General features: G+C 62.9%; 2 protein-coding genes across 6 annotated transcripts in view; one reads left to right on the top strand and one right to left on the bottom strand.

Moving 5' to 3' along the window:
• Positions 1-5,931, bottom strand: part of RAP1GAP2 (RAP1 GTPase activating protein 2) — a 64,015-nt gene extending 58,084 nt beyond the window's left edge. For all 5 annotated transcript variants that reach the window (XM_086762762.1, XM_086762764.1, XM_086762767.1 and 2 more), the window contains exons 1-2: positions 5,840-5,931; positions 3,551-3,667 (exon numbers count right to left, since the gene is read on the bottom strand). In XM_086762762.1, the coding sequence (XP_086618888.1) occupies positions 3,551-3,667; positions 5,840-5,889 (167 nt within the window). In that variant the 5' untranslated portion in view covers positions 5,890-5,931. The remainder of the gene's footprint in view (positions 1-3,550; positions 3,668-5,839) is intronic.
• Positions 5,932-10,590: 4,659 nt separating this feature from the next.
• Positions 10,591-26,413, top strand: CCDC92B (coiled-coil domain containing 92B). Its single transcript, XM_086763291.1, has 4 exons — positions 10,591-10,707; positions 14,743-14,896; positions 18,161-18,208; positions 20,222-26,413. Exons 1-4 carry the CDS (start codon positions 10,663-10,665, stop codon positions 20,875-20,877), a joined length of 903 nt encoding a protein of 300 aa, XP_086619417.1. The 5' UTR covers positions 10,591-10,662; the 3' UTR covers positions 20,878-26,413.
• The last annotated feature ends 586 nt before the right edge of the window (positions 26,414-26,999 follow it).

Raw genomic sequence — 26,999 nt, 5'->3', positions numbered from 1 at the left:
ACAAGGAAGGATGGATGACAAAACAAATGTCAGCAAAAAGAAAGGGCAGTTTGGCCGCTGCGGTCAGCGCGAGCCACCCTTCGGGGGGGACCAGCAGAGGAAGGACGTGGCTGTTAAAGCCGGTGTGCGGAGCGTGAGCCCGCTGGCTGGGACGAGGCTTCGTGCCGCACCCGCATTTGGACCCCGCGGCGCGTTCCCAGCCCCCGCAGACCCCGCGGTGCGGGCAGACGGACGTGGTGCTCCTCGGGCTGCCGGGGGACCGGGCCAAGCACACCGGCAGGGCCCGGGGGACAGGGAAACACGGCCGCAGTCGGCAGGGTCCGCCCGGCATCCCGCACGCACCGGGGACGAGGGTGGGATCCCGCACCCCGGCCAGCCGGTGCCCCGCCCGCGGAGGCGAGCGGGACGAGGGCAACGGCCCTGCCCCGAACCTGCGTGGGAGCCACCACCCCCCAGCGGGGGCGTGGGGCCGAGGTCACCCCGCACGCGGCCTCACGCACCCTCCTCCCTCCCCCGGCTTCTACCCAAAAAAAAAAAAAAAAAAAAAAAAAAAAAAAAAAAAAACGCAAACCGGCGGGACCGGGACCGCGACCCCGCGGTGCGCACCGACGCCTCCCCGCCCCCAGGCGCAGGGACAGAGCCCCGCAAAGCCCCTGCCGAAGCCGCCGCCTTGATTTGTCAACGTGTAACGAGCGCGCTGCTCGCCCCCCCGGCCCACGGACCCCCGGCCCCCAAGGCGGACACGCCAAGGACAAAGGCGGGTTCGAACCCCTCACCCTGGGCGGGCGGCCGCCCCGCTGCCCGCTCGCCGTGGACGCCGCCGGTCGCCGCGCCCGCCCTGCCTGGAGCCCGCAGCCGCCGCACGCCCGGACGCGGGGGCGGGGGCGGGGGACGCGGAGCCCCGGCCACGCAGCCGCCGCCTCCCCGCGCTGCGCGGAGCGTGCGCGGGCCGCTGCGCACCCGCGCGCCTCTCTCCGCACGGCCCCCCCCACGGGCAAAGGGAGGGGGGACAGTGGGGCTGGGTCCCGGGGTGGGGGGACACGAGGAAAGCACGGGAGGCCGGAGGCGCGAGGGGCCCCCGGGTGAGGGGGATCGGGCGGGGGGCACCCCGGCCTGAGCGATGCCCGCAGCCAAAGCCCAGCACCCCGCCCAGTAAACACACCCGGCATTGCTGGAGCGATGGGTTGGTTTGGGACAGAAAATGGAGCGAGCCCCTTGGACTCAGCTTGGCAGCAGCCTTTAGTCCTGCGTGTGAGCCCCTTCCCCCGGGACAGCAGAATTAAAGATGACGCAGGCCGGACCAGACTAAAGAGCAGCTTCCAGGGCCAAAATCCAGACCCACTGGAAGGGAAAGCAAAATGTCCCTTTCCCCACAGCTCACAGGGCACCCGCGCCCACCCCGCACCGCCGTCACCCAGCCGAGCCCAACGGATGAGCTGCGCCACAGAGCTCAGCCCACTCACCGCAAAGCTGCATCGCTCTAGGCCTGCTGGCTCCTACAGGGATCCAGCAAAACCAGTGCAATTCCCTTTTTTGGTGGCCCCAAAACCAGTTTAACAGCCCTAAAACATCCAAGTAGGCTCAGAACTGAGCTGCTCCCCCAGCCAGCTGCCTCCACGCACCCTGGTCCACTCAAGCAGGACTAACGAGTACGTTAAGGTGTGGAAATAATAAAAACAATACAATACACCTGTGGCACCAACCCCTCCCGCAGCTCAACCATCCCCTCGCTCAGCTGTGGCACTGCCACTGTGCAGAGACAAAGCATCGAGTGCAGAACAGAGGCAGTGATCTGATTAGTGACAGAGAAAACGTGTCAGCCTGAAATGCCACAGAGCGTCCAGGTGTCAGCATGCCACCCGAGGCACTAACACGGTCCCCAGCCGAAGCCTCCGCAGCAACACCTGCTCCCCGTGCCCGTCCCTCGCCCGCCAGCAGTGCAGGACGCCTCGCCGCTGCCTGTACCAAACGAGGGCCTAAAGCCGGCAACGCGTCCCTCACAGAGCTTCCTCCCACCCCTGCCCCACAGAGCAGCCGCTGACGCAGATGGCACAGCACGGCATGGCACGGCACATCTTTGCATCCCGAGCGGGGCCAGCGGCTCCGCTGCCCAGCTGCAGGCACTGCCCGAACGAGCTGCTCTGCTCTCCGCGTGCACAGTCGGCGTCAGACAAACCTGGGCCTTGCTGAGCTGGGCTTTGCCCTGCGCCACAGCCCCAGCAGCAATCCAGGTAAAGATTTTAGCCCTTTCAGATGGATGCGGGCACCACTTGTAACCGGCCGCTGATGTCCCACACGCTCTACCAGTGCACTGGGAAATCAAATGAGTCCAGTGGAATTAAACCCAGTGGTGCTTATCATCAATAATAAATGACATTGCACACATTTAAGTTCCACGTGCTGCATGATCTAAGTGCATCAGAGGTGAGATTAACACAGCCTTTGATAGCAACTTGCAAAAATCCATTAAAATCAATAACCAGCACAGTAATTCCAGTTTTTGGAAAGCCTCTGGCTGCAGGCGGAGGAATCGCCATCCCAGGAAGCAGCACACACCCCACAGCTCCTGCCAAGGAACGTGGGGCACCTACCTCCTGCTCCTGCAAATCTCTGAGTCCAGATGCAGCCTCCCCTCCGGCTCCCCACAGCACGGCAGGGCCCTCCTGGGGACCCCCAGGACCCACACCCCACAGGGTGCCCCCGCAGCCCTTTGCCAGCCTGTGCAGCCCCTGCTCCCCGCGTTTTGGGCACCCCCTCCCTCCTGCTGCCGTTCCAGTACACGCGATTCCGGGGGGATAAGTACCGCAGGGCTGTAAGGGCTCTCGCACACAACTGCTGCTAGAATAAAGAGGGAAAAGCTTTCAGCCGCGCAGCCACCTGCGACTCGGGGCGTCTCCATGCTCTTAACAGGCAGGGAAGCAGACGCTGCGCCACGCGTGTCTTGATGCGTGCAGGCTCCTGTATCAACGGCGTTTCATCACCAAGCATTGCAATCTGAACGGGCAGCGCTGCATGCGCATCAGCATGGCATGTGCCAGGGACGGGGCAACCAGCCACGCCTTGGTGAGCCAAGAAGGGAGAGTTAGAGCGGAAGGAAATTGGGGGATCAGAACAAACCTTTTCCAGAGATCCCTTATGGTTGGGAGCTACGCAGCCCCGGCTCCCAGTGCGTTTGTTGAGTAAATCTCAATCCATGCATAAAGCAGCTCCTCAAAAGATTGCATACTTGACCAAACGCACGGGGTTTAACAAGGAGAGTTTGGGGGGCAGTCAGTAATTTGTCCTTTCCAAGCTTTAAACCAGAGGGGTGCTTATGTGACGCTCCCAGCCCCTGGCTGCGACCGCTGCGTCCGGAGCCTCACACCAAAGCAAGCCCCAAGGCGCTGGGATATCTGCAGGGCTCCAGAGACAGCCTGAGGCTCAGGAGACCCACAGCAAAACCGGAGGGGCTTGTGACGGGAGGACCGGGCAGGTCCCCCAGCATGACAGGCTGCTGGTGGCACTGGTGGGGGATGCACCGGTGCTCCCTGCAGCCCCAAGCCCCCCTTACCTGCTGGGCGAGCCCAGGTCTGCCCGGCTGACGATGCGGTGCTGGTGGGGCGAGTACAGCCACTGGAAAGCCGTCAGCGTCCGCTCCTCGATCCGAAATCGGCCTTCTCTCACATACCTAAAAATAACAGCGAGAAAGGCTGAAATATTTATTAGCGCAGGATTGCGGAGAGCAAGCTGCAGGACGCGGCGGGCGGCTGGCTCAGCAGTGCTGCGCGGGGCTGCGAGTCTGGCAGCACCGACACCAGCGCCTTCCTGGGTGGGAGCAGCAAAACAACATCGCAGCCCCGTCCATCGCATCCCCGCGCTGTCCCCATCCTTCCCTGCCCACCAGCGGATGCTCCCGCGGGCACGCAGCCGCGGCTGGGACCGGGATCCCTTCTGGGGTGTCCCGTGGGGAGGGGACGGTGACCCCTCGGCCACCCTCACCCCCACCACCGCAGCGGCCGCCCCAACCGCCAGCGCAGAGCACTACAGAGAATGTGGGACCCCCATAACCCCCACACGCAGAAGAGCGCAGAGCAAACATTTCCACCGGCTCCAAGGCCAGCCTAACACCATTCCAACGTTATTTCGAGTGCCAGGCTAGATGTTGAGGCTTATTAAATAATATTCAAGCGATGGTGGTTATTATTTCGATTAGAGATATTCGGGCTCTCCATTACGCAAGCAAGATGTCGGTTACCGCAGTTGTTCCCGTCTTTTAGAACAATTCTGCTGCCTTCCTCCATCCCAATGGCCAGCTACACGTCACACCCCCTCCTCTGAGCACGACATTTCATCAGCAAGAGGTTAATTATTTAAAGCCTCTGTAGAGCTGGCGGGAGCCACACGCAGGCACACGCAGCTGCGGCATCCGTGACGGCCCGGCCAGGGCTGGGGCGAGCTCGCGGCCCCCTCCTCTGCATGCAGACGCTGGGTGCGTGCCCACCGTTACCCGCAGCGGCAGGCGAGCCCGAAGGACTTTTGGGAAGGACGAGGGGGCGAGGCAGAGGGGATGGCAGAACGGCCCAGCCGAGGGGCCATCGTAACAGCTCGGGTCTGAGTGTGCAAGAAAAAAGCGCCCCAGGCTGCTGGGGAGCGGGGAAAAAAAAAAAAAGAAGTTTCACAAGCGTAGAGTAGTCCTCTGGCCATTTGCACTCCGGCTGCGCAGCCGGGTTTGCGGGGACCCCATCCCCGCCCGGCAGCCCCGGCCCCCAGCCTGGCTCTGCTCCCGGCCGGCGCTAGGACGCGGGACGAGCCCTGGGCCCGCTCCAGCTCCCGCAGCGGCAGCACCGCGCCGTCACCGGAGTCACCCCGTCACAGCCTGGCATCGCTGCAGCGCCCTGCTCAAAAGTCACAAGCCTCGGACGTCACACACTACACAATTAAAAATAAAAAAAAAATACAGAGAAAGCCTGTTTTCAATGTCAGCCCGTCCCAGCCGCCCCGGCCACCGCAAGCACCCCCTCCCCAGCTGCAAGAAGCGTGTCCCCGTGTCCCCAAGCCCGGAGCAGCCTGAGCCCCCCAGGAAAGTGGCCGGGGTGGCCCCCAAGCGTCCCGTGTGTCCCAGAGCCTCCCCGCTGGCAGGGACCGGGCCAAGCACGGCCCGGGGCCAGGACGCGGCTGCTCCCCGCGCTCTCCCGTGCCGTTCCCAGGAGCGGGGGCTCGCTCTGGGATCCCGCTCTTCTGCCTCCCCTAGACCCCAAATGCCAGAGACCGCCCCGCAGCAGCTGCCGCCCCACAGCCTGTGCTCCCCACGCGGAGATCCACCACAGCCCCACACCTGGGACCACGCTGCCCTCCTTGGGTGCCCCCGAGGGCCCCAGGGTGCGGGGGCTACGCCGCCACAGCCCCCTCCCTCAAAACCCACCTGGAGCCCTCCCCGGCTGGGATTCCCCTCTTCGCCCCCCTCCCCGCTCAGCAGCCAGGACTCCCTCACCCCACCCCTCCCCACAGCAAAGCCGGGATCCCCCTGCAAACTCACCCCCCGCCCCCGACCGCTCGCCTGGGTCCCCTCTCCCCGAGCCTGCCGGGACCGCCCCGGCCCAGGACCGGACCCTCCAGCCCCCGGACTCCCTCAGCCCAGAACCTGACCCCTACCCCAGCCCCAGCTCAGGGCTAGACGCCCCCCAGACCCTCCCCCCCCAGCCACAGCGCCCAGACCCCCCCCCCCCAGCCACAGCCCAGGACTGGACCCTCCAGCCGCCAAAACCCCTCAGCCCAGGACCGGACCCGGACCCGGACCCGACCCCTCCAGCCCAGCCCCAGCCCAGGACCGGACCGGACCCCCCCCCGGCCCCGCTCTCACCAGCGCACCAGCTCCCACCGCCGCTCCCCCGCCGCCTTGCCCGAGGCCATGCCGGGGCCGGGGCCGGGGGCGATGCCGGGGCCGGGGAAGGGGCCCCGCCGGCAGACCCGCACCGGAGCTCGCGCACGGTCCCCGCGGGGCTGGGGCGACTGCGCCGGCTCCTGCGCGCTCCCGCCCCCTCCGGCACCGGGGGGAACCGGTGGGGGGGTCCCCGCACCGCGCCACAAAGCCGGGCAGCCGCGGGGGGAGCGCAAAGCTGCGCCGGACCCCCGCTCTGCAGACCCCGCGGGGGGGGATCCCACCTGCGGAAAGGGGCCCCCCGGACAGCCCCCCTCCGCCTCCACCCCGTCCCCACGGCCGAGGCTGGGGGCTGGAGCCCACTCCCGGCCCTGGCTCTGTCTCCCGTCCTTGCCCCCCCCCCCCCCCCCCAAATAAACCCACGGCCCTGCAGGACTCCCCCACAACGGGCCCGGGGGCGCCGGGGAGCGATTGTTCTCGTGTGAGTTCTAAGCTGAAGCGTGCCCAAGTGGGGCATCTCCCTGAAGCCGTGGGGCGTCCCCCCCAAAGCCGTGGGGTGCGCCCAGCAACCAGTGACCCACAGTGCTTGGGGAACAAGCTGGGAGCATGCCTAGGTGTTACTGGGACAGGCTTCAAACCACACCCAAGGCGTCTTCTCAAAAGTGATGTTCTGGCCTCAGATCTGTAACTTTTCCAATCTTTGAGCACCTAATTTCACAACTCAGCACTCCCAACCATCACACCCGCAGCCCAACAGCTTCACTTAAATTAAATAACACTAATTACTCAAGTCAGTACCCGTTACTGGTAACCCCAGAGTCCCACTCTCGCAGGGCTCCAGCACATGTGCGAGGCGTTACGTCCCCGGTCCAGCTGCCCCTTGCCAGGCTCTGCCACGCCAAACAGAGAGGCTGTGCCTTGCCAGGGTCGCACAAAGGGATTCAGCTGGGAGCTCCCAAATTCTGGGCTGTGACCTGCCCCGTGGAAGGGCCAACACCTCTTACTGGGAACCAGCCCACCCAGAGAGGCTGTGGCCGCTGCGGGGGGCTGGTCACTTGGTCCTCAGTTGGATGCTTCGGCTGAAAATGTGGCCAGGAAATTGCTGATATCTAAATCATCCCATTTTAATGCACCGGGCGGCAAGCGAGGCCCCGTTATCAGCTGCCTACCGCCAGGCACCAGCTCTGCCTGGATCAGCACCGCTCACCATCAGATTGAGAGCCAAGGGCAGACGAAAAATCCGACACCCACCCTACAGAGCCCGACAGCTGTGCTGAATTTCACGCTTGTACACGGAGGCTCTCCCTTCTGCCCCCAGAGCTGGGAACTGAGCCACTGGTTTCAGCACGCCGGTTTCTGCAGACGTGGGAGATCTAAAAATCAAACCATTTTTTATTAATAAAAAAAATTGAAAAAAGTTCTAAAATAACAAGAAATTTTAAGAAGTGGAGTACTCGCACAGCACATACACGCTAATGCATCCAGCATCGTCCACGCCCCGCTCTGTGCTCCCAGAGCCGTGCCAATCCCAGCTGGGTGCCTCTCCAGGCCCACGCCCCAGAGCCGGGCTGGCAGATTTGTCTGGTCACTTCCCAACGTGTTGTCGCGTTCAGCTGGGCATGATCGGGCTGCGCTCCCCTCCCTCCCTCCCTGGGACACGTGCGGCCCTCCGGCACAGCAACGGTGCTTTGAGGAAGGACAAATTGCATTACTTAGCTCAAGCAAATATCCTTACAAGTCTGATATTTCCAAATCCCTGTGGAAATAGTAAGCTAATGTTAAATTTTTCAAACCCCTCTAGCTTTTAGCGCTCCATCACTTTAAGGAGCTTCTCATTAGGTTCTTCAAAGCGATTAGAAGACACGCACACACGCTACGTTTCAATTAGGTTGAAAAATAATACTTGAGGCAAAGTTAAACTCGTTTTTAAGCTAAATGCAAAAGTTCCCCTGATGATGATAAGGCGGGGCGGAGGGGAAAGCGGTGGTCTAAAGGCACTCCACTGAGCTAGCCAGGAAGGCGCAGGATGCAGGTTTCACTTCAGCACACGCCGAGGTGCGGGCTCCCTCAGGAAGCAGCTGGTTCGTCCTGGTGTCGGTCGCCTCTGCCAGCGGCCCGTTGCACCCAGCGCTCGGGCGCCTGCCGTGTCCGCGGGGTCACAGATGGCGGGTGCTGCTGGTCCCCTCTTTCCCTTGGGTGTCTCCCCACCCGTGTGCAGCAGGCGAGGAGCAGGCTGGCTCAGCCCCGCAGCCTCTGGGGCTTGGTCACGCGCCCGGGCTGGCGGCAGGGGTCCCGTAGCCCCTCTCGAGGCTGGGACAGCACTTGTGCCCCTTTTCGCTCGTCACGTTGATCACAAACCACTCCTGGCCGTCGGAGAAGCCGTATCTGGCTCTCAGGACAAGGCGGGAGTGGGGAAGGGTCGCAGCGTAACCGTGGTGCAGGGCACGTTCCACAGGCTCACGGTGCAGCAGCGAGCGCGAGAGGCGATGGGAAGTACTGACAGCGTGTGCGCGTTGTGGCTGAAGCCAAGCTGCCAGGCCATCGCCGTGGAGCCAGCCGGCTTCATCCCGCGCCATGCAGGGTGCTGGGGATGCGCTGTGCTCCACTGCCTTCCCTCACTTCCCTGGAGCGATGCCCTGGTTTAGAGCGGCAGCCCGCCATCCCCGAGCGCCTGACCTTGGCCGTTGCAGGCTTGTCTTTTGTTCGGTGGAAAATCGATGAAAATGGTGCAAACCGGGTGAAACATGGTGCACCCAGAAATCCCTCCTGCCTCTTCCCCCCGCCTCCCCATCTGCAATTCACCACTGCTCAGGGTAGCAGAGGAGTTTGGGGAAGATGCAGTGAGACCCTGAAACAGCCCCCCAAAGGCAGCAAACCGCACCCAGAGGGACAAATGGGGCCCTGGCAGGCGCTGCCCTGGTGGCTACACACGGGCGAGAGGTGCTCCCAAAGAGAGAGCACTTCTCTGAATAAGAAAGTCTGTGCTGTCCTCGTTCACAGAAAAATCCTTCACCTCCTTGTAACTTGTCATTGCAGGCAGAACTCTTTTTTTGAGATCAAACAAGCAGGGAGGAGGCCCACGCAGGGGTCAGCGTGGCTGGGTGAGCGTTAGGAAGCTCTGAAGCTCTGGCTGGGACCTTAAGCGGAGGTGTCTGAGTAATTCATTGCAAATTGGCAGCTTGCATGTGCATGTGCAGACCTTCAGACCTCACTGGTCACCTTTCGTCCTGATGAAAAGATCTCTCGTTTAGCGTGAGTTAAGCTCACTCTCCGTAGAAGAGCCCTGACCCCAAGGCCAGCCTCCCCCACCACGCTGTACCACACCGCTTGGCATCAGGTGAGGGTCCACTCTTCGGCTGTCAGGGCTCAGGGACATTACAAACCCACCGTACCGCACCCAGGCTATGCTCCTCTCCACCCGCCCTCACAGGCACTGGCCAGGGCTATCTCCCACAGCACTCCCTCAACGGCTTTGCAAGGCACAGGCGCTCTGTCAGAGGTTTGGAACATCCAAGCAGAAGATCGGATGAGAGGCAATGGCGTTAAACTGGGAGAGGGTGGATTTAGATGAGACGTAAGGAAGAAACCCTTCCCTGTGAGGGCGGTGGGACCCGGCCCAGGGTGCCCAGAGGAGCTGTGGGTGCCCCATCCCTGTCCGTGCCCAAGGCCGGGCTGGACGGGGCTGTGAGCGCCCTGGGCTGGTGGAAGGGGTCCCTGCCCGGGACAGAGGGTGGGACTGGGTGAGCTTTAAGGTTTCTTCCAGCCCAAACCGTTCTGGGATGCTGTGGTTCTATAAGGATGTGTGGGATGACAAAACGACACCTCAAACCACACCCTGTGCGCTGCCTTACAACACGCTCTCATGCTGTTTGTGTGCGGAGGGCTGACACACGCACAACAGCAGAACAGTTAGAATGCGAGGACAGCAGCACAACCCAGCCGCGCAACAGACCGGGAGGACTGCGCTCTCCGTAGGTGTCGGTCTCAGGGCCCGGGAGCCGGCAGGCTGTCAGCTGACGGGGAGGACGCCACCATTTCTCCGGTACGCACGATGGAACAGGCCAGAACGCCCGAGCTCCCCTGCTGTAACGGAGGCGCAGTGAATGCGGTCACCTTTGAAGCGGGGCCGCAGCCGGGCCTCACGGACAGCGGGGCGTCAAGAGTCAGGAGCCCCACGACTGAACAGCGTCCCCCCGCCCGCTCCCCCACCCCCGCCTCCGGGAAGCTCCCTTTTGGCTCACTCCTCCCGCCGGCTTCCTCGCCGCAGCGGGCCCTGCCCCCCACCCGGCGGGCATCCCCCCCCCTCCCCCTCAGAGCGGCGCAGACCCCGCAGGGGCCGCCAGCGGGTCCCGAGCCCCCGGCCCCCCGCGCCCCGGGGCCGCTCCGCGGGCGGCGGCTCCGCGCCGGCGGCTTCAGCACCGCGGACAGCGGCGGGGGAGGGGGGCGGCCCGGGCCAGACGCGGGGCCGCCGGAGCGGAGCCCCGGGCTGGGGGGGGGCTGAGGGGACCGGGGGAGCGCGGCCCTGGGCTGGGGAAGGGCTGGGGAACGGAGCCCCGGGCCCAACGCGGGTCCCACCGGGGGAGCCGAGCCCCGGGGCGGGGGGGCCCCGCAGGCGCCCGTCCCGGCCCCGCGGCCCCCGCCTGCCCGCCCTCGCCGCGCGGAGCTCCCCAGTTCCGGTCACGTTGCCGCCTGTTTACGGCGCGGCGGGCGGCGGGGCCGGGCCGGGCCGGGCGAGGCGGGGCCGCCACAGGCAGCGCGGGCAGCGCGGGAGCCCCGGCCCCGGCCCCGGCCCCGGCCCCCGCCCCATGACGCCCAGCGGGCGCCCCGCCGGGTCCCGCCGCTCCCCGCAGGTAAGGGACTGGCGCGGGGGGGGTGCGGTGGGGCGGACGGCGGCGGCCCCGGGGGGGACGCGGGGCCGGGGTGCGGGGCTGCCTGCAGCGCCGGGCCCTGCTGCCCCCCCGTGGAGAGCGGCTCCGGGGCTCTGCCCTCTGTCCCCCGCAGCCGACCCGGCCGCGGACCGGACAGCGTCGCTCCCAAACTCCCGGAGCGCGGGAGGGCCCCACTCGCGGCGGCTCGGGGCGCGGGCGGCGGGCCACGCCGCTGCTGAGGGGGCTGGACCCGCGGGGGGCTCCCGGGGGGACACCCGGCCTCACCCTCGGCGCCCGCCGCCCCAGCGTCGGCCTTGGCCGTCGGTCAGGCGGCTGCGTCCGGAGAATTGCGAGAAAACGCCGTCCTTCGTCATCTGCGTTCGCATCGATTTTGTCTTTAAATAGATAGCAGTAGATAGCGAACAGCAAATAGGGCTCCAGGGCAGTTCTGCCGCTTCTGGGATCAAGGAAGGCTTCCCACTGACTTTCCCGAGGCTGGAATTTCACCTCTAGCTCCTGTTCCCGGTGTCACCGCTCCCTCTGTAACCTTCTGCGAGCTCCTCAGCTCCCCGCCGCCTCCTTTTCCTTACGCTTGAAGACACACTCGCTTCATGGCATTGTTGCAAAGTTTGTGTGCGCGTCCTTTGAGCTCGTAAATACCGAGCGGTTTAGATTGCTAACGGGTGTCAGCATTCATCCCTGCACATGTTTTAATGCGGTGGAGAGGGGGTTGCTGGCAAGCGCAGCAGGATAGATTATCGACATGTTCCTGCAAACCTTGTGTGTGCCCTCTGTGTGTGCCCCGTTAGTTTGCCATTTGTGGGGAAAGATGATTACGCAAATAAGGGCCAGATCCTGCTGTGATGGTTTTTGTGCTGGGGTACGTGTACGTGCAATACCGTGTCTGCCTTTTGAATGCAGCACCAGGAACTGAATTTTTTTCTTGGGTCAAAGTTTTGGGATTCTGGTTGGCAGTAAACAGACTTCAGTATGGTTTTGCCCTGGAAGCAAATTCTCAGACAATCTCTGTGCAGAGGAAACCAGCTCTTAGACTTGCAACCAAATCAGTCATTGTGGCTGCTGCGAGGCGTTGCTTCAGTCACTGTGGTTTCTGAGAAAGAAGAATTTGGATAAATTAGCATGAAATTGCGAATCTCACTGAGGTTTTCTGATAGCACGTTGAAACACACAGCTGAGATCAGGACTCCCAGCACGTTTGTCCCAAAGGCTACAGTTGCACAGTGAAAAGAGAAGGCGTGAGGAAAGTGGTGTGGGCTTGGAGAGCCGCTGCCCGGGGACCGGGCCGGGTGGCGCGGGCAGGGGCAGCTGAGCACGGCAGGAGAGCTTTGGCGTTATTGGCTGGGAGGTGCCATGGCCCCTGAAGTGTTGTCAGCCAGCTAACCCCTGTTAGCTCCCAGCACCCCAAGTGATTTTGCGGTGTGAAATGACCAAAGGCACACATCAAACTGTGGGCTCGCAGTGCTGCTGCCACCTCCACTTGACTCCAGAAGCAACGGAGGGAAGGTATGGGTTGTTGAGAATTCTGTGCTGAAACCCTCAGCGAAGGCGACAGTTCCTCCACCGCCTTCGGGTGACGTTAGAGGCGCTCGCAGGGCTGGCCGATGCCACCGACACCTCGGGACTCGCCTGCAGCCTCTTTAGTTGCTCTTGGCTCTTGCATCCCTGCCTGCGCTACGCCATCCAACGGCTGTGGGGCAGAATGGCTCATTCCCCCTTTGCCTCCGGGTGAAGCGGTGGCAGCCTCACCGCCCGCTGCCCCCCGGCTCCTGTTGCACAGGAGCCCCAGGAGACATCTCCCCATCTTTGCTCTCAGGCAGCAGCGCGACCGTCACTGGCAGCGGCCATGTCCCCGTCTGCGCGTGCAGGCAGCTCCTGCCCCTGCTGCTCCATGTGTGGGCAAACGAGATGCTCTCCCCCAGGCGCGATACTGCCGACGGTCCTGCCGTGAGCTGGGAGCCGCTCCTCGAGGGAGCCGGGGAAAGGCACGCTGGGTAGAAAAGCGGATCCCAACCCACTAGGGATTTCCCCTAGCAATGCTGAGAACAGACCTTCCCCCTCCCCCACGGGTAAATTATGCAGGCTTTTCATCTTCCCAGGCAGAGAAAACAAACAAATCTCAGTTCCAGATTTTTTTTCTTTGACTTTCTTTACAGCTTGGTATTTATCAACTACTTATTTTTAAAGGAAAACATTTTCATTGGTAAAAAAAAGAGTAATTTCCCACTTAAAGGGAGGAGGGAAAGTTCACTGGAAAATTTGCAGCCATTTCTACTAAAGACATCTCAACTAGACAGAATAAAGTGTTTGAAAATAGCACTATCTATCCCCCGGGCCTCGTCCAACCTACTTTCAGAGGTTTCCCGAGACGCGGTGCCACAGCTCGGGTGGGGAAGTGCTCCAGCGCCCCCCACACCGCGCTCGGGCTGCCGGGAGGCTCTGTGCCCTCGCGTGCTTTGTGTTCCTCGCGTGGTTTGTGGTCTTCCTCACATGGGTTGTGTTCCTGGCCAAGGGCAGACACCCAGTAACTTCCATAACTGTTGCTGGCACGGTAAATACCCTCCCACCGCCTTCAAGGAACCCCCACATTTCCAGCTCTCACCATACAAAGAACAGATGCCAGCTCTCCTGTCCTCTCCTGCGGCCACGCGAGAGGGGTCAGCGGAGTGGCCGCGTCACTGGCGGGAAGGGTCACACGGGTGCTGGGAACCGGGGACGGGCTGGGGCCGGTGTGGGGCAATGCTGTGGCAGCGGGGCACGGCAGGAAACATCCCAAACCCGTTAGCATCGGACCCTCACTGCACCCCGTCCCCTCCCGTGGAAGGGCAGGAGTACGGAGACCTGACTTTGCGGATTTCCCAGATCAGGAGGGGCTTTGGCAAGAGCCAGGCTTTGAACTCGGGGCACTACCAAGATCGCTTGCTGTGGAATCAAGTGTAAATGCAGTTTGATTCGATTTTGGTTGGGGGAATTATCTTCAAATGCGCTACATTGCCGAGCTGGGCGTGCCGGCAGCACGAGCCAAGGCGCTTGCTTAGTTCTGAAGTTTCTGTAGAAAGAAAACTGAACTCAGGGACGAAGGAGGGAAGGGAAGCCGCTTCCCAGGGACAGGACGGTGCCCGCTGTCCCTCGGCCTTGCTGCCACAACGTCTGCCGCTGTCACCACGCTTTGCCGTAGCCTTCCCTCCTGTGCTGGGCGCGGGGAGGGGGGACGGGCTCCACATCCGTCCGAAGTGGCGTTTCCCAGGATGCAGGGTTCTTTCAGGGGTTTATTTTGATCTCCCCGGTGTGGTGGCGCAGGTCGGCAGCTCGCGCCGCTGCTTTGCTGAAGCTGTTAATTAACATGTGGTGATGGACCCCGCGCGGGCTGAGCGCCCGGCCTGGCACTGGCAGAGCTCCTGTCTGCCAGGCGAGTCGCCAGGGAAGATGTGGCTTCTCCTGGAGGAGAACACAACTCCCCTTGCCACGTAACGCCGATCGGGTTAGCTGGAGCACGCCGTGTTTTCATGTGTTGGATCTCTCGCTGCAGTCACCGCTTCGTGATACGCGCCTTGTCAAGCAAGAGCCAAAACTGTCTCCGGTGCAGCTCCCACCTGGGACTGCAGGGAGCAATCCTGGCCCAGATGTAATCCTGCTCAGTGCTAAAACATTTCCTAGGGCCACATTCAAAATAGAAACGAGCCGTTCCGACGCCAGGGTTGGTGCAGCAGCAGTTCCTGCTCGTGCTTCAGTCTCTGAGCTTCCCAGCCCGAGCGCAGGTGGGATGGGAACCGGCCCCGAGAGGCGCCGGGCTGGTGGGATGGTGTGGGTGCCATTCCCCAGGGATCTTCCGAGCAGAGCGGCCTCACCCACAGCCACGTCCCCGGGTCGGGGTAGATGAGAGCCGTCGCCCGCCTTGCACCCGCCGGGTTCTGCCCCTCGCACGGGCTCTGGGGACGGGGCTCACGAGCTCTGTGTGCTGCTGCGGGTCTGATCACGAGCCATCTCTGCTCCCCGCAGGCCTGGACTGTGAATTTGGTTGCGATGGAGACCGTGTCCCTGGAGCACCAGATCCAGAGTGTGCAGCGGCACATCGCTTTCCTGAAGAAGGAGCAGATGGAGCTGCTCCACGACCTGCACTTGGAGATCCTCCGCTTGCAGAAGCACTGCTCAGGTGAGCGCTGGGGTGGCCGCGGCGTGTGGGGCTGCGTGCCTGCGGAGCACCTTGGCCGGGAGTGACCCTCCAGGCACCCCGGGGGCCCAGAGCCGGTCCCGCGCGGGAGCTGGTGCCCGGCAGGATGCGGAGGAGGCGAGCGCCAAGCCGCAGGGCATCCTGCTTGCTGTGGGGTCAGGGGATCCCCATCCCCTTCTGCCTCCCGCTTGCACCCCTGGCCTGGGTGCCACCAGCCCTTCCCCAGGCTACGCTGCGTGGCCACCAAATCTGGTGCGGGTGAAACCCTCTGAAATTGCTGCTCTGCAGATGGGTGCCAGCAGTTTCCTCCAGCTGCAGCACTGGAGAGCCAGAGCGAGTTTTATTCTGCGCATCAGCTGGCCGGGCGAGTGATAAGACGGGAGTCTGCTGATAATCCATCATTAAAACCCCCCGCCTTTGTTTTCACGCCCTGCTCGGGGCACGCTTCGGAACGCAGATTAGCCCTGGTAGCTGCGTGCTCCCACACCTTGCAGTAGTTTGGCTGCAGCGCTCGCTGCCCCCAGGGACTCACCGGTGTCAGGGAGGGAAAACCCAGCGTTAGCCAGCAACGTCCTGCCTTTTCCTCCCGCGATCTGTGCCCACAAAGGTGTTTTCATTGTGAAAATGTAAAGGTAGTTCATCACTTCCCCCAGGTGCCAGTAGACCGGGGAAGGGAGGGTTGAACGCTGTTGGTAACGGGACCTCAGAAGGGTCGGGGGCTGTCAGCAGGAGCCTGGCCCCTCGGGAAGGGGGCGAGCTGCTCCCCGGGGTCACAGCAGCCCCTGCAGCGGCCGGCTGGGCTCTGCCTGGCCCCGGGACGTGCAGCCCTGAGCCCGGTGCAGGGCCTGGGGACGTGCCCGGCTGCGGGGCACACAGCCACCAGCCCCCTGATCTGTGGCCCTGCGGTGTCGCCTCCCTCCCCACCAGCCAGCCTCGTGAGAGCGACAGCTCCCCGCCTCCTGCTCGCCACCGAAACTCATTCCAGCTTGGGCTGTCGCTCTCATCAATAATTCAGCCGTAGCTAATTACTCCTTGTCTTCCAGCCTCTCGTCCTCCCTGATTCCTGGGAAACAGAGACATGTCTGCACTGATAACATCGTCCATTTTCCCCTGTCCTTTCCGAGCTTTTGCTGTTCTCTTTCATCGTTTTAATGCCTTCGCCTACGGCCTCTCCAGATCGGCGAGACAGCAGAGTTCTCATGCCAAAATCGGGCTGGGGGGGCAGGAATGAGCCCCTTGCACTCCTGGTCGGAGGCTGTAGGAAGGTAACACAGCCCAGAGCCCCGTGCTGCGATTCATTTCTTGGAACCAGGAGAGTTGGCTCCCCTCCCACCCCCGCTCTGTGTGCAAGGTATAAACACGGCAGAAATAGCGATGGATTCCTCTGACCCTTCTGTTCCTCCTTTTACTGGAAGCTCAAGCCTTGCAGTGGTGGTTGGCCGGCTCCACGGTGTTGGCAGGCGGAGGGCAGGCTGGTGCCGGGAGTGGAGCAGGGCGCGGGGGCAATCCCTGAAGGCGGCGGGGCGGCGGGACGGTCCTCCGGGGCAGTGAAGGGGGAAGGCTGACACGTTGAGAGAAGCCGTGTCAGAAATAAACCCATTTCTGGCTTGCCTGCAAGCCGGGTCCATCCCGCAGGGGCCGGGAGCACCCCAGAGCCCTGCGGGGTGCTCTGCCCCGGCTGTGCCCCGTGGGACTACCCCGGTACCGGGGCAGGTTCCCACCAGCCCCCGTGGCTCCGGCACAGGAGCAGGGACCCGGGGTCGGGCATCATCCCCAAGCCCTGCACTCGCTCAGCCGGACGATGTCTTCTTTGGAAACGGGCAACTGCTTTAGTTTTCATCTGAAATGTGTCTGAGGCTCCAAACCTGTTATTTTAGCTTCAGAACAATAACACAGTTGCCATTGATTTCCAGTGGGGCAGTCGGGAGCGCCGAAAGCTTTCCAGAAGCTGCATTACGTTCCCAGTTACTTCTGCCTTCTCGCCGCAGATTTGTTTTCCAAGACAGACGGGCAGAGCAGCCTGAGCCAGGCGTTTCGTTTCAGAAGGATGGCAGTTGTGAGGATTAGAGTCAACAGGAAAGCAGATTAAAAGGAAAATGTAGGGCAAAGATTAACCATTTGGGCTCATTTTTCAGGGGGAAAAAAGCCCCCAAACAACCAAATACTGCTGCTGCCCCTCTCCCCTCAGAGCTGCTGGCGTTCAGTGGGCTGTGATAATTCAGAAGAGACTGTCCGTAAGGGTGTGCAGGCTAAAGTGAGCTCCAGAAAGTCCCTGAGCTCCCTGCCTGCCCTTGTGAGCTGGCTCTGTAGCCTGGGGGTGGGCAGGGCGCAGGCAGGGTGCATGCAGCGCGTTGGGGCGGGGTCCGCAGCCCTGTGATGGGCTCATCCCTGCAGGACACTGCCCACGCTGCTGCTGCTGCTCCCAGGTGCGGCATGGGCAGCTCTGCCTGCGCCCCGACTCCGGACCCACAGCACCGCCGCCCTGCCCTGGGCCCGCGGCAGCAGGAGGTGGGACAGTTGCAGGGACACGTTGTGGCGCCCGAGGTCTGCAGCCCGCATCCCATGGTGGGACGTCTGCATCCAGCTGCCTCCCCTGGGAGGCTGGGGCCGTGTCCCGCAAACAGCAGCTCCTCTCCAGCGCTGCCGCGGCTGTGGCCCCTCTGCCCGGGGCGATACCTGCAGCACCTGCAGCGCCCTGCGGCAGGCTGAGCAGGGATTTGGAGGGCACGCATTGCCCCTGCTGCAGGGCAGCACCCTGCCGAGGGCACAGCGTGCGGGGAGCAGGCATCCCGCCTGCATCACGTGCAGGGGCAGAGGTCGGCCTGGAAGCAGCAAATGGTGAAATACTTCAGGCGGCAGCCTACACTTTGGTCTATTTTCAGTCCGTTGCTCTGCTCTTTGTCCTGATTTAAGGCAACAAAAGTGGTTCAGCAACTCTTTTAGGAAAAGAAAAGGCATTGCCGGAGAAACGGAGGCTTTCCCCCCGCCGCGGGGCAGGACCTGTAGGCGCTGCCTCGGCCACGTCGCAGGGGCAAGCGCCATGGCGGGTGTCACACCTCGAGGCCGCTCAATACCATACCGATTGCCAGAATTGTCTATTTTTGGCTCATCCTGTGGCTGGTGCTCTGGGTCGACCGGGCTGACACCCTTGGCGGGCAGAGGCAGCGCGGCAGCCGCGGTGATTGCCAGGGCGCCGGCAGCTGCCCCAGGCCGCACCTCCTCACTCCTGTTCGATTTCTCTTCCAGAGCTCACCCACGACCTGGAAATCAAAGAGCTGGAGGCCCGCCAGCAAGGTAAGAGCGCCGGTCGGTGCGGGAGATGAGATAAGGAGGAGCGGGCGCGGGGGTGGTGGGCTGTGTGCGGGGCCCATGGGGGCTGTGCAGCGGGGACGCGGACCATGTGTGCCAGGGAGCACAGAAGGCATTAGGAGCTGAGGCTGCGGGGTCGTTCAAATCGCATCGTACAAAGCAGAGATGATGGCAGGCGGCGGGGCAGGCCTGGGCAGGCAGTGGGGAGCGCAGGCGGGAGCCGCGCTGACTCCCCAACCTGCGCCCCGCCGAGGGCTGCATGTGGGAGCTGGCAGCCGCGGCTGCCGGGACGGGGGTCCGGGCGCGGGCAGGGAGGGTTCCCCGGGGTGGTCCAGTCCCCCGCGCCCCCGTGCCAGGCTCACGGCGTGCCCGCACAGCCCAGCCCTCCCGCTGGGTGCGGCCTGCTCACCCCACGGGTGCGAATCCCCCGTGCCGGTTGCAACCTCGCACCCCCGGGAAGGACACGTCACGTCCCCGGGCAGCCCCCGTCCCCAAACACCTCGCAGGGCTGAACGCAGGCCATGCAGCCGGTCACGAGCTGGCAGCAGCCGCAGGTGGAAATCTGTGCCTGGGCCAGGTCCCCCGGGTCCCAGCCCCCGCGAGCGGCGTGCCTTTCCGTTCAGAGGTGACAATGCTTTTGGCCGAGGACAGAGCGTTTTGAGCCACCGCCCCCGCTCCCTCCCACCCAGGGGGACACAGAGGTGCGGGGAGGATGTGAAATCCGGCTGCCACTGACACTCCAGTCTCCTCCTTCCCGTTCCGGAGCATCCTTCCCGATGCATCACCCACAAGACAGTTTCACTGTCCCGAGTGCAAGGCCACCACCCGCGCAGGACTGCGGGCCCCCAGCACACCGGGCTCCCGGCCGCGCCAGCCTGCAGCAGTGCTTGCTCGGGGGGTGTGCTTGGGCCAGCCCTGTCCTGCTGGGACGTGGGGCCACCTCCCCTGGTGCACAGAAGTGGGTCCCCAAGGACCCGCTTTACTCAGTGCAGTCTCCTGATGCCACCATGGCAGGTGGGATGGATGGGATGGATGGATGGTGGGATGGATGATGGGATGGATGGATGGTGGGATGGATGGCGGGATGGATGGATGGTGGGATGGATGATGGGATGAATGGTGGGATGGGTGTCAGGCAGGTGTTATCTGCCTGCGGGCAGTGGACGGGAGCCCAGGCGGGCTGGCCGGAGCGGTGCAGGCTGTGCAGGAGCAGTGTGCAGGGCTCCACGGGAAGTCACCCTTGGTGTGTCACGCCTGTGGTGTGATTCAGAAGGGCCAGGGCAGGGAGGGTGTCCATCACCCGCTGAGGTGTGGGAAGGGCAGGGAGGGCGGTGGGAGCCGTGGGGAACCTGCCGCTCGATGCAGCGGCTCTGTTTTAACAAGCCCTGTCCACACCCTATCGCTGGCAGTCGGCTGCTGGCAGGAGCAGAAAGATGAGCAGGTCAGGCATTAGAAACCAGCGGTGACGGCATGGTGAGCACGCAGCAGCCGAGGAGGGGCTGCCTGGCCATCCTGGCCCCAGGACCTGAGCCCATTCCTCCTGCCCGGGGTGGAGGTTCCTTCCCTGCGCAGCAGAGCCCAGCTCCTCTGTAATCGTGGGTCAGCACCTCCGTCCTCGCTAATCGGGCTGTGGCATCTCGGGACTTGAGGTTGACAACTGCTCCTAAGTTGGGCTGATGGTTTCACTGTCGCCGTTTCCTTTTCTGTCCCAGCCCGTATGCTCCCCCGTGCCCTCTGCACACAGTCAAAGTCACTTTTAGGGTGAAAAACTAGTTACCCAGGGAAATTTAAAAACTGCAGCACAAGGCTCCAGTGAGGCAGAGGTGGCAAGTTCCATGGCAACGGCATCCTCCACTCAAACTGCCTTTGCTTTCACCCCTGCCCCAGAGCCGCGTTGGGAGCGTGCAGGGACCCGCTGGGAGCAGTGGGCTGAGGCCACGGTGCCAGGCTGAGCCCCCACTGCCTCCCCTGACCCCCTTGTGTGCCTTGCCCCCGCAGACGTCCTGGACCGGGAGCTGGAGGAGAAGTGCCGGGCGATGGAGGCCCAGCTGCAGGAGAAGGAGAAAGACAACCTGGAGCTGCGCAAGGAGCTGCGGCACAAGGAGACGCTGGTGGCCGCGCTGCGGTCCAGCCTCCGCAACAAGGAGCGCCGGTTCCTGGAGGAGCTGAAGCGGCGGAGCCACCGCGTCACCATCCTCGACACCGAGCTGCAGAAGCAGACGGAGGCGGCCGCCTACCTCTCCCTGCAGCTGCACGCCACTGCCCAGCGGCTGCCGGGGCCCCGGGCGAGCAGGCGGCTGCCCCGGGAGCAGCCCCCCACCGGCCCCCCGGCTGAGGGCAGGCCCCGGCGTCGCAGCCACAGGGCGCATCCCCGGCGCCTGCCTGGGGATGGCGGCCACCCCAGGGACCCCGCGCAGGAGGAGCTCGACGCCATGCCCGACCCGGCCCTCTTCCTCTACACGACGCGGCCGCATGCCCCTCAGCACCCACCGCCGGAGCCCCCCGCCCAGGCCACTACTGCCACGGCCCCCCGGGTGCAGAGGCCCCCTCGGCAGCCTGCACAGGAGCCGGCGTCGAGGGCCAGGTCAGCTAAGGGCGAGCCCAGCAAGAGGCAGGGATCCAGTCCCCACGGTGCCCCCCGGGCCCAGGAGTAGGTGGCGAGAGGGATGGCATGGCCCAACCGGCCGGGAAGGTGTGAGCCCGGCGGCACCGGGGTGGGCGCCGGCTGAGGTTGCTTTCCCCCGTCCCCTCGGAGGGGAAGGGGCAGCGGAAAGCGGATCCCCTGCTCGCACCTCCTGCCCGCAGGCAGCCGCGGACGAGCCCCCTTGCTCGAGGGTCTGAGCCGGGGGTGCCGCCGGCAGCGCTGCGGGGCAGGCGGGCAGCCCAGCGCGGCGTCTGCAGAGGGGAAACGGCTGAGCGGCTGCCCAGAGCTTCCAAGGAAAGAAAGAAAGAAAGGAAGAAAGAGAGCGAGAAAAAGAAAGAAAATCAGCACTTCTGCAATGAGATCTTCCTGCTGCCGCCCCTCGGAGTGGGTACTGGGAGGTGGGTGTGCAGCTGCAGGCGACGGCTGTGCGGCACGCGGCTCGGTACAGCGGGATGAGCTCAGCCGCGCCTCCAGCCCTCGGCATCACCGGCACCGGGGCCAGAGGGCCCCAGCCGTCACCAGGAGGGTCCTCCGGGACGCAGGCAGCTGGACGGCAGCCGGTGCCACGGGTGCAGGAGGGATGCCCCCTCCACGGGAACGGTGCAGCCGTGCGTGCCAGGTGCTAGGCCCCCGCTCTCCTGCACAGCGGTTTGGCTGCCTCTGACGTGCATTTCCCTACACGCAGGACTCGGACAAGGTGGCCATCCCGCACGGCTTCTCGCCTGCCACAGCCTTGCCCCACGTGCCGCTGGAGCAGGGCTGTGACTCGTGCCCCCTGTGCTGGGCGGGTCTCACCTCGGCACCAGCATTTCGGTTCTCGGTCGCGTCCATGGCCAGGTCTGGGTTTCCCGCAGGGGAGTGAGCACCAGGATACACAGAAACTCTGCTGGGGCCAAACCAGCCCCGGGCTCCGCTTCCATGGGGAGCAGAGGCTGGAAAAGCCACTTCATCCACGTCCCTCGCCACGTCCCCCAGGGCTGAGCCGCTGCTGGGCCCTCCAGTCCTCTCCCACCGCATCCCAGTCCCTCCCGGCACAGCGGCCGTACAGCGCACAACCTTCGCCCCGCCGAGGCAGCCTTGCCCAGTCTCCAAACCTAACCCATACATCTGTTCCCTGGATGTTTTGAAACAGCAGAAACAGGGAGAGGAGCGGTGGGCTCCCGCCACCGGGCAGGGCGAAGGTCTCGCTGCTGGGGCGCCAGCGATGCCTGCGCTGCTCGGGGCAATACGGAGGGGCAGGTTTTGCCCTGGCAGTTGGGCTGCCAGTGCAGGTGTGCTGGGGAGGCGATGCCCAGCTGGGAGCCCTGGCCCCTGCCCGCAGTCAGCGCCCTGCCCGGCCACCTCCCGCGGGACCCCCGCTGCCTTCGCGGCTGTCACAGGCGGGGGGAAGCCACGGGCTGCGACCGGACCCCATTTCCTTCCAATTCGCTTTGAAACCTCTTCAAAAATGTTGCCCTCGTAGACCAGTCGGGCTCAGCCTGCCCGAGCTCACCCGCAGCGTGCCCATGCAGAGGTGTCTATTTTTGTAGTTCCATATTTATACGCTATATTAAAATGCTTTTATGAGATTCTCGGCTACAGTCCCTAGGCCAGCTCTTTGGTAAAAGCAACCCCCCAAGCATACGAGCTGCACTAGCAGGACAGAAATGAGCAGCTTTTCTGCCTTTTCTTTGGCTGTGATGTGAAACTGTTCCCTGAAATCGTCAGGCTTCCGAGGGCAAGACCCCTCCTGCTCCTCCCTGCCCCTGATGCGTCTGGAGCTGCCGGCTGCGGGATGCTTCCCCCGTTTCCCGTTGCAGCGTGATTAAGGGCAGGCTCTGCCCAGGCCCCAGCTCTCGGGTGAGCAGGGGGTCCCGCTGTCACCCACCCTGCGGAGGCAGAGCAGGGCAGTGAGGGCGGTTCGTGCCGCACTGCGCAAGCAGCACCCAGGGCTGCAGCATCGCAGCCACCCGGTTCCCGGTGGGGCCGTGCGGGTGAGGCACCGTTGGGCCTCTGGAAACCATAGTTTCTCTCAGGTTCAGAGAGGTTCTGCTGAGGATTTGTCTCTGTTCTCTTTCGAGAACCCCGAGAGGGTAACGCTTGGCTCCGCGCTGCTTGGCCGTTCCTTCGCTGTGGTGTGCACAGCTACTCTCCTCTCTCCTTCCCAGACAATCCTGATAAACAGAGTATGTGGCATTTTTATTACAAAATCCTTGATAAAATCATGCTGTTCACGACTGGCCTGAGCACTGGAAAGGGGAGGGAGGGGTAGAATCCTTCTTCTCTGTAAATACCTTCCTAGCAATCATCATTTTTAGTGCCTAGTATGTAAATGAAGCAACCCTGTCTGAGCTGCAGGATCTTTCCCTTAACCACTAATTAATTAGCAGCTTGCTCAAGGAATCGATCTCGTTTCCAGTGCCCTGGTTGCTTCTCCCTGCTTATGGTGATCCCAGTGCTTGCGGGTGGCTGGGCAGGCCCCGAGCCCCACGGCCCCTGGACGTGCAGGCGGAGCCGCCTCCGGCGAGGGGGGCTGCTTCCCAAAGGGATGGAGCGGGACCACCCCCGGTTCCCCCGTCGTGCCGATTGGCGTGCTTGGAAATGAGCTGTCGGGGCAAGCGTTGCGCTTTTCCCGGGGCACCCTTGCCCCCGAGCGGGAAAGATCAGCTCCTGTGCGCTGTACCTGCTTCAGTCACTGCTGCTTTTCTTGAGGGGGGGAAGCTCTAGAGATACTCTATATACACTTATATATATACATACACGCACTTGTTTTGAAGGGAATGATTGTAATAGAAATGATGTTGAGATAAATTATTTTAATCTTTGTATTTATATAAAATGATCAAAGAGATCAAAATGATCCAAAAAAAAAAAAAGAACAAAAAGACAGTGTCCCTATTTTTCAGTGGGTGGGCTGCCATGAGCCCCAGGGAGCGGCCGGAGCCCGGGCAGTGCCTGCCCTGCCCTCCCTGGGCGTGGGGCCCCTGCAGACCCCCGCGCTCGGGGCGTAGATCGGCCCGTGGCCTGGGTGGTGTAACGGGGCTCCGCGTTCAGCGCTGCCGGAGCCCAGAGGACGCACGCAGCTTCGACCCACGCCGCGTGCCTGACGCGCGTGGGGCAGGAGCGTAACCGCTGACACCCACCAGCTCTGTTCGGAACAAGCAGTGTTTCATGTCGGCTCGTAAAGCTTAATGATTGGACTGGAAATGGATGCATAGCAATAACGCTCGGTTCTTAAACGATGTCCTGTGTGTGTAAACCACAACGTGCAGAGCTCTCTGCGGACGGAACAACAGCTGGGCTGCTCTCCTCTGCAGCCCCCTTTCGTTCCGCAGGGGCCCGTGGATTTGATATGTTGGGTTTGCTGATCTCTCTTTTCCTTATTGTTTTTCCTAATGCTAAAGCGAGGTTTCAAATTGTGCCGCCTTGCAGCAGGCGCGGGGCGAGCGGCGGGTGGGGAGGAGATGTGCCTGCTCCACGCGCTCCGGCTGCACCCGTGCTGGAGCCAGCGGCACCGGGAGGCAGAGCCAGTCCTGGCGACTCGGTGCATGCTCCCCTGGACCTTAACTTTGGGCAGACCGCTCAGGAAGCTCTCCCTCCTGACGCTGTTAATTAAAAAGCCATATTTTCTGAATGTGCTTGCTGGGGCTGATCTAAGTGCTCCTGGCTGCATCCTTCCCATCCCCTTGCGAGGCCCTGAATAGCACAGCCGCCCCCAAAAACCCCCTGGGGAGGCTGCGGGACCTGCCCCGCTGCTGCTGGGCACTGCCCAGAGACCTGTCCGCAGCGGGGCCTCATCCGGCTGCCTTGGGGAGGCTTTGCGTGAGGCAAAGCCAAGGCTTTCCGTAAACGGCCTTGGTGCAGGCGCAGGGCACAGCTGAGGGGTGTTAGAGGGGCGGCTGCCGCCAACGGGTCAGGGGTGGTCGCTCCTGGATGCCCAGGAAAGCTGGCAGCGACGCAGCTAGAAACGTCCCGCCTGAAGTGGGTGGAGAGCAGGAGCCAGCAGTGCTCAGGGATTGCTCTGCTCCACACAGAGCACGAGTTCCCCAAAATCAGCTCCCGGGAGGCAGAGGAGTGGCAGCACCGCAGCGGTGCCTGGCTAGCTCACCCACCAGCAACACGCTGATGGACTTTCATTTTTTGGGACCTGGGCAAACACTTTGGGGTCCTCGTGTGCAGCCTTGTGCAGTGGCTCCTGCTGCCCCAGCAAAACCGCGGTGTCCTGCCCTTCTGCAGGAATGCCAGCCCTCGCTTCCCAGCAGCTCTGACGAGCCAGTCCAGCCGCGGTGACACTGCAGCCGCCTCACTGCACGTCTGTTCTTGTCACCCTCTTGCACTGTCGGTGCCTGGCTGCCAAATCCGACGGGAAACGCAATAGGAGGGGAGAGAAAACTCCCTTACGCCCTAGGTTGCCTCACGCTGTGGATAAGATCAGCAGTGCTGGCGTGCCAGGGCTGGGTGAGCCAGAGAAACCTGGGACCGAGGAGCGCAGCAGCCACGGAGGATCCCGCCAGACGGCGTGGCCTGTAAAAGCACAAAGATGAAAGCGCCGCATCTCCTCGCTGGTTAAAGCTGCCGTTTGCTCCCCAAGGCCACTGTCTCCTCTCTGCCAGCGCTGCCCGAGGGCTGGCCCTGCAGGGACGCTGCCGTCCCGGCCGCGGGCACACGAGGGGCCGGCGCCTGTGGGCAGGGGGACACAGAGCGCGGTATTCGGTACTGGCACCTTATCAGATCCCTTCCTTTCCCCCTCCCTCCCCTCGGGCCTTTGGGCAGGAACAGGGTGGTGAAGCTGCGGGTGTGAGCGCGAGGAGGGCACCCAACACAAACCCAGGCGGCACCTGGTCCTCCGTGGAGTGTGGTGATGCCTCCCGCCTCTTTCCAGTAGATTTCACTGATCTTGTGGCTTCCAGAAAAAATCCCCTTTCCTGCCATTGCAATTACAGCAGGAATGAGACCATCAGGCCATGGGAATCCCTTAAATCTTTACATGTCTGAAAAAACAGGCCCTTTCTCCCCCGGGGACGTGGGTAAGGTGCTGAGCCGCAGCCCCTCGGCCCTGCAGGGCCGAGCACCGTCTGTATTTGCTCCGGTGTTTCAAGGTCATGCAGAAGGTCGCTGTCATCCCACTCCTTGCCATGGCTGTAACATCGCCTCTGCCCGGCCAGAGCTGTGCTCCGGACCCTGGGGAAGGCTCTGGTAGAGGGAATAGGAAGGAAGCACCCCTGGGTACAGCTCTGCTGCTCCCAGAGCAGCTGTGGCTTCGTCGGAGCAAAAATATTCTGCTTGGCTGAGTTTGCGAAGCTCAGCTGGGAACAATAAAAGCCTGTGCCTCGTGCTGGGGAGAGCCATTGCAGTGGGACAGATGCCAAAGGTTTGACACTGCTCTGCTTTATTTGAATGTTCATTTTGCTACATGATATTATTGGCCAGGATGATGTTAATGTCGACTTTGCTTTTTAACCAAGTGCTTTTCAAAATGTGTTACTACCCAGAGACTAGAGTATGGAGCTGTACTTTAGGAGTCGTTGTAATACGCCTTTTTGTTAATAAAGAGATTGAAACCTGCAGAGCGTTGCCATGTCCTGCCTCGGCGCCCGGGACCTCCAGCCACCAACCGTGACCACCTGTGCTTCCCTCTTAGGGCTGGGGGGCCTCAGCTCCCAGAGCCCCTCCACAACTCTGGGGAGGCCTCATAGCGGCCTCCAGTCCTTAATGGGAGACTACGGGAAAGATGGGGGGGACAGGACGAGGGGCGATGGCGTTAAACTGGGAGAGGGTGGATTTAGATGAGACGTAAGGAAGAAACCCTTCCCTGTGAGGGCGGTGGGACCCGGCCCAGGGTGCCCAGAGGAGCTGTGGGTGCCCCATCCCTGGCCGTGCCCAAGGCCGGGCTGGACGGGGCTGTGAGCGCCCTGGGCTGGTGGAAGGGGTCCCTGCCGGGGACTGGGTGAGCTTTAGAGTCCCTAAACAACCCAAACTGGTCCCTAAACTGGGTGAGCTGTAGGGTGCCTTCCAACCCAAACCATTTTGTGACCTATTCTATGAACTGCTGGGCCGCACGTTGTTGCGCGGTGCCAGGTCCGTGCCCTGTCCGCCTGTCCCGCCTGCGCCCCGCAGCCCTCCTGTCCCCGAGACCCCAGCGCAGGGCAGGTG

Source organism: Chlamydotis macqueenii, chromosome 19, assembly GCF_036417535.1.
Source record: "Chlamydotis macqueenii isolate bChlMac1 chromosome 19, bChlMac1.mat, whole genome shotgun sequence".
In the NCBI taxonomy this organism is placed as follows: Eukaryota; Metazoa; Chordata; class Aves; order Otidiformes; family Otididae; genus Chlamydotis; species Chlamydotis macqueenii.
The sequence above is the reverse complement of the archived record's forward strand: the minus strand, read 5'-3'. Positions and strand labels throughout refer to the sequence as shown.

Bases quoted from the DNA above. Each gene is read 5' to 3' on its own strand.
- CCDC92B (XM_086763291.1), top strand. From the start codon at position 10,663: ATGACGCCCAGCGGGCGCCCCGCCGGGTCCCGCCGCTCCCCGCAG. The intron at 10,708-14,742 runs GTAAGGGACTGG...TGCTCCCCGCAG, and splicing joins GGTCCCGCCGCTCCCCGCAG to GCCTGGACTGTGAATTTGGT. The intron at 14,897-18,160 runs GTGAGCGCTGGG...TTTCTCTTCCAG, and splicing joins CTTGCAGAAGCACTGCTCAG to AGCTCACCCACGACCTGGAA.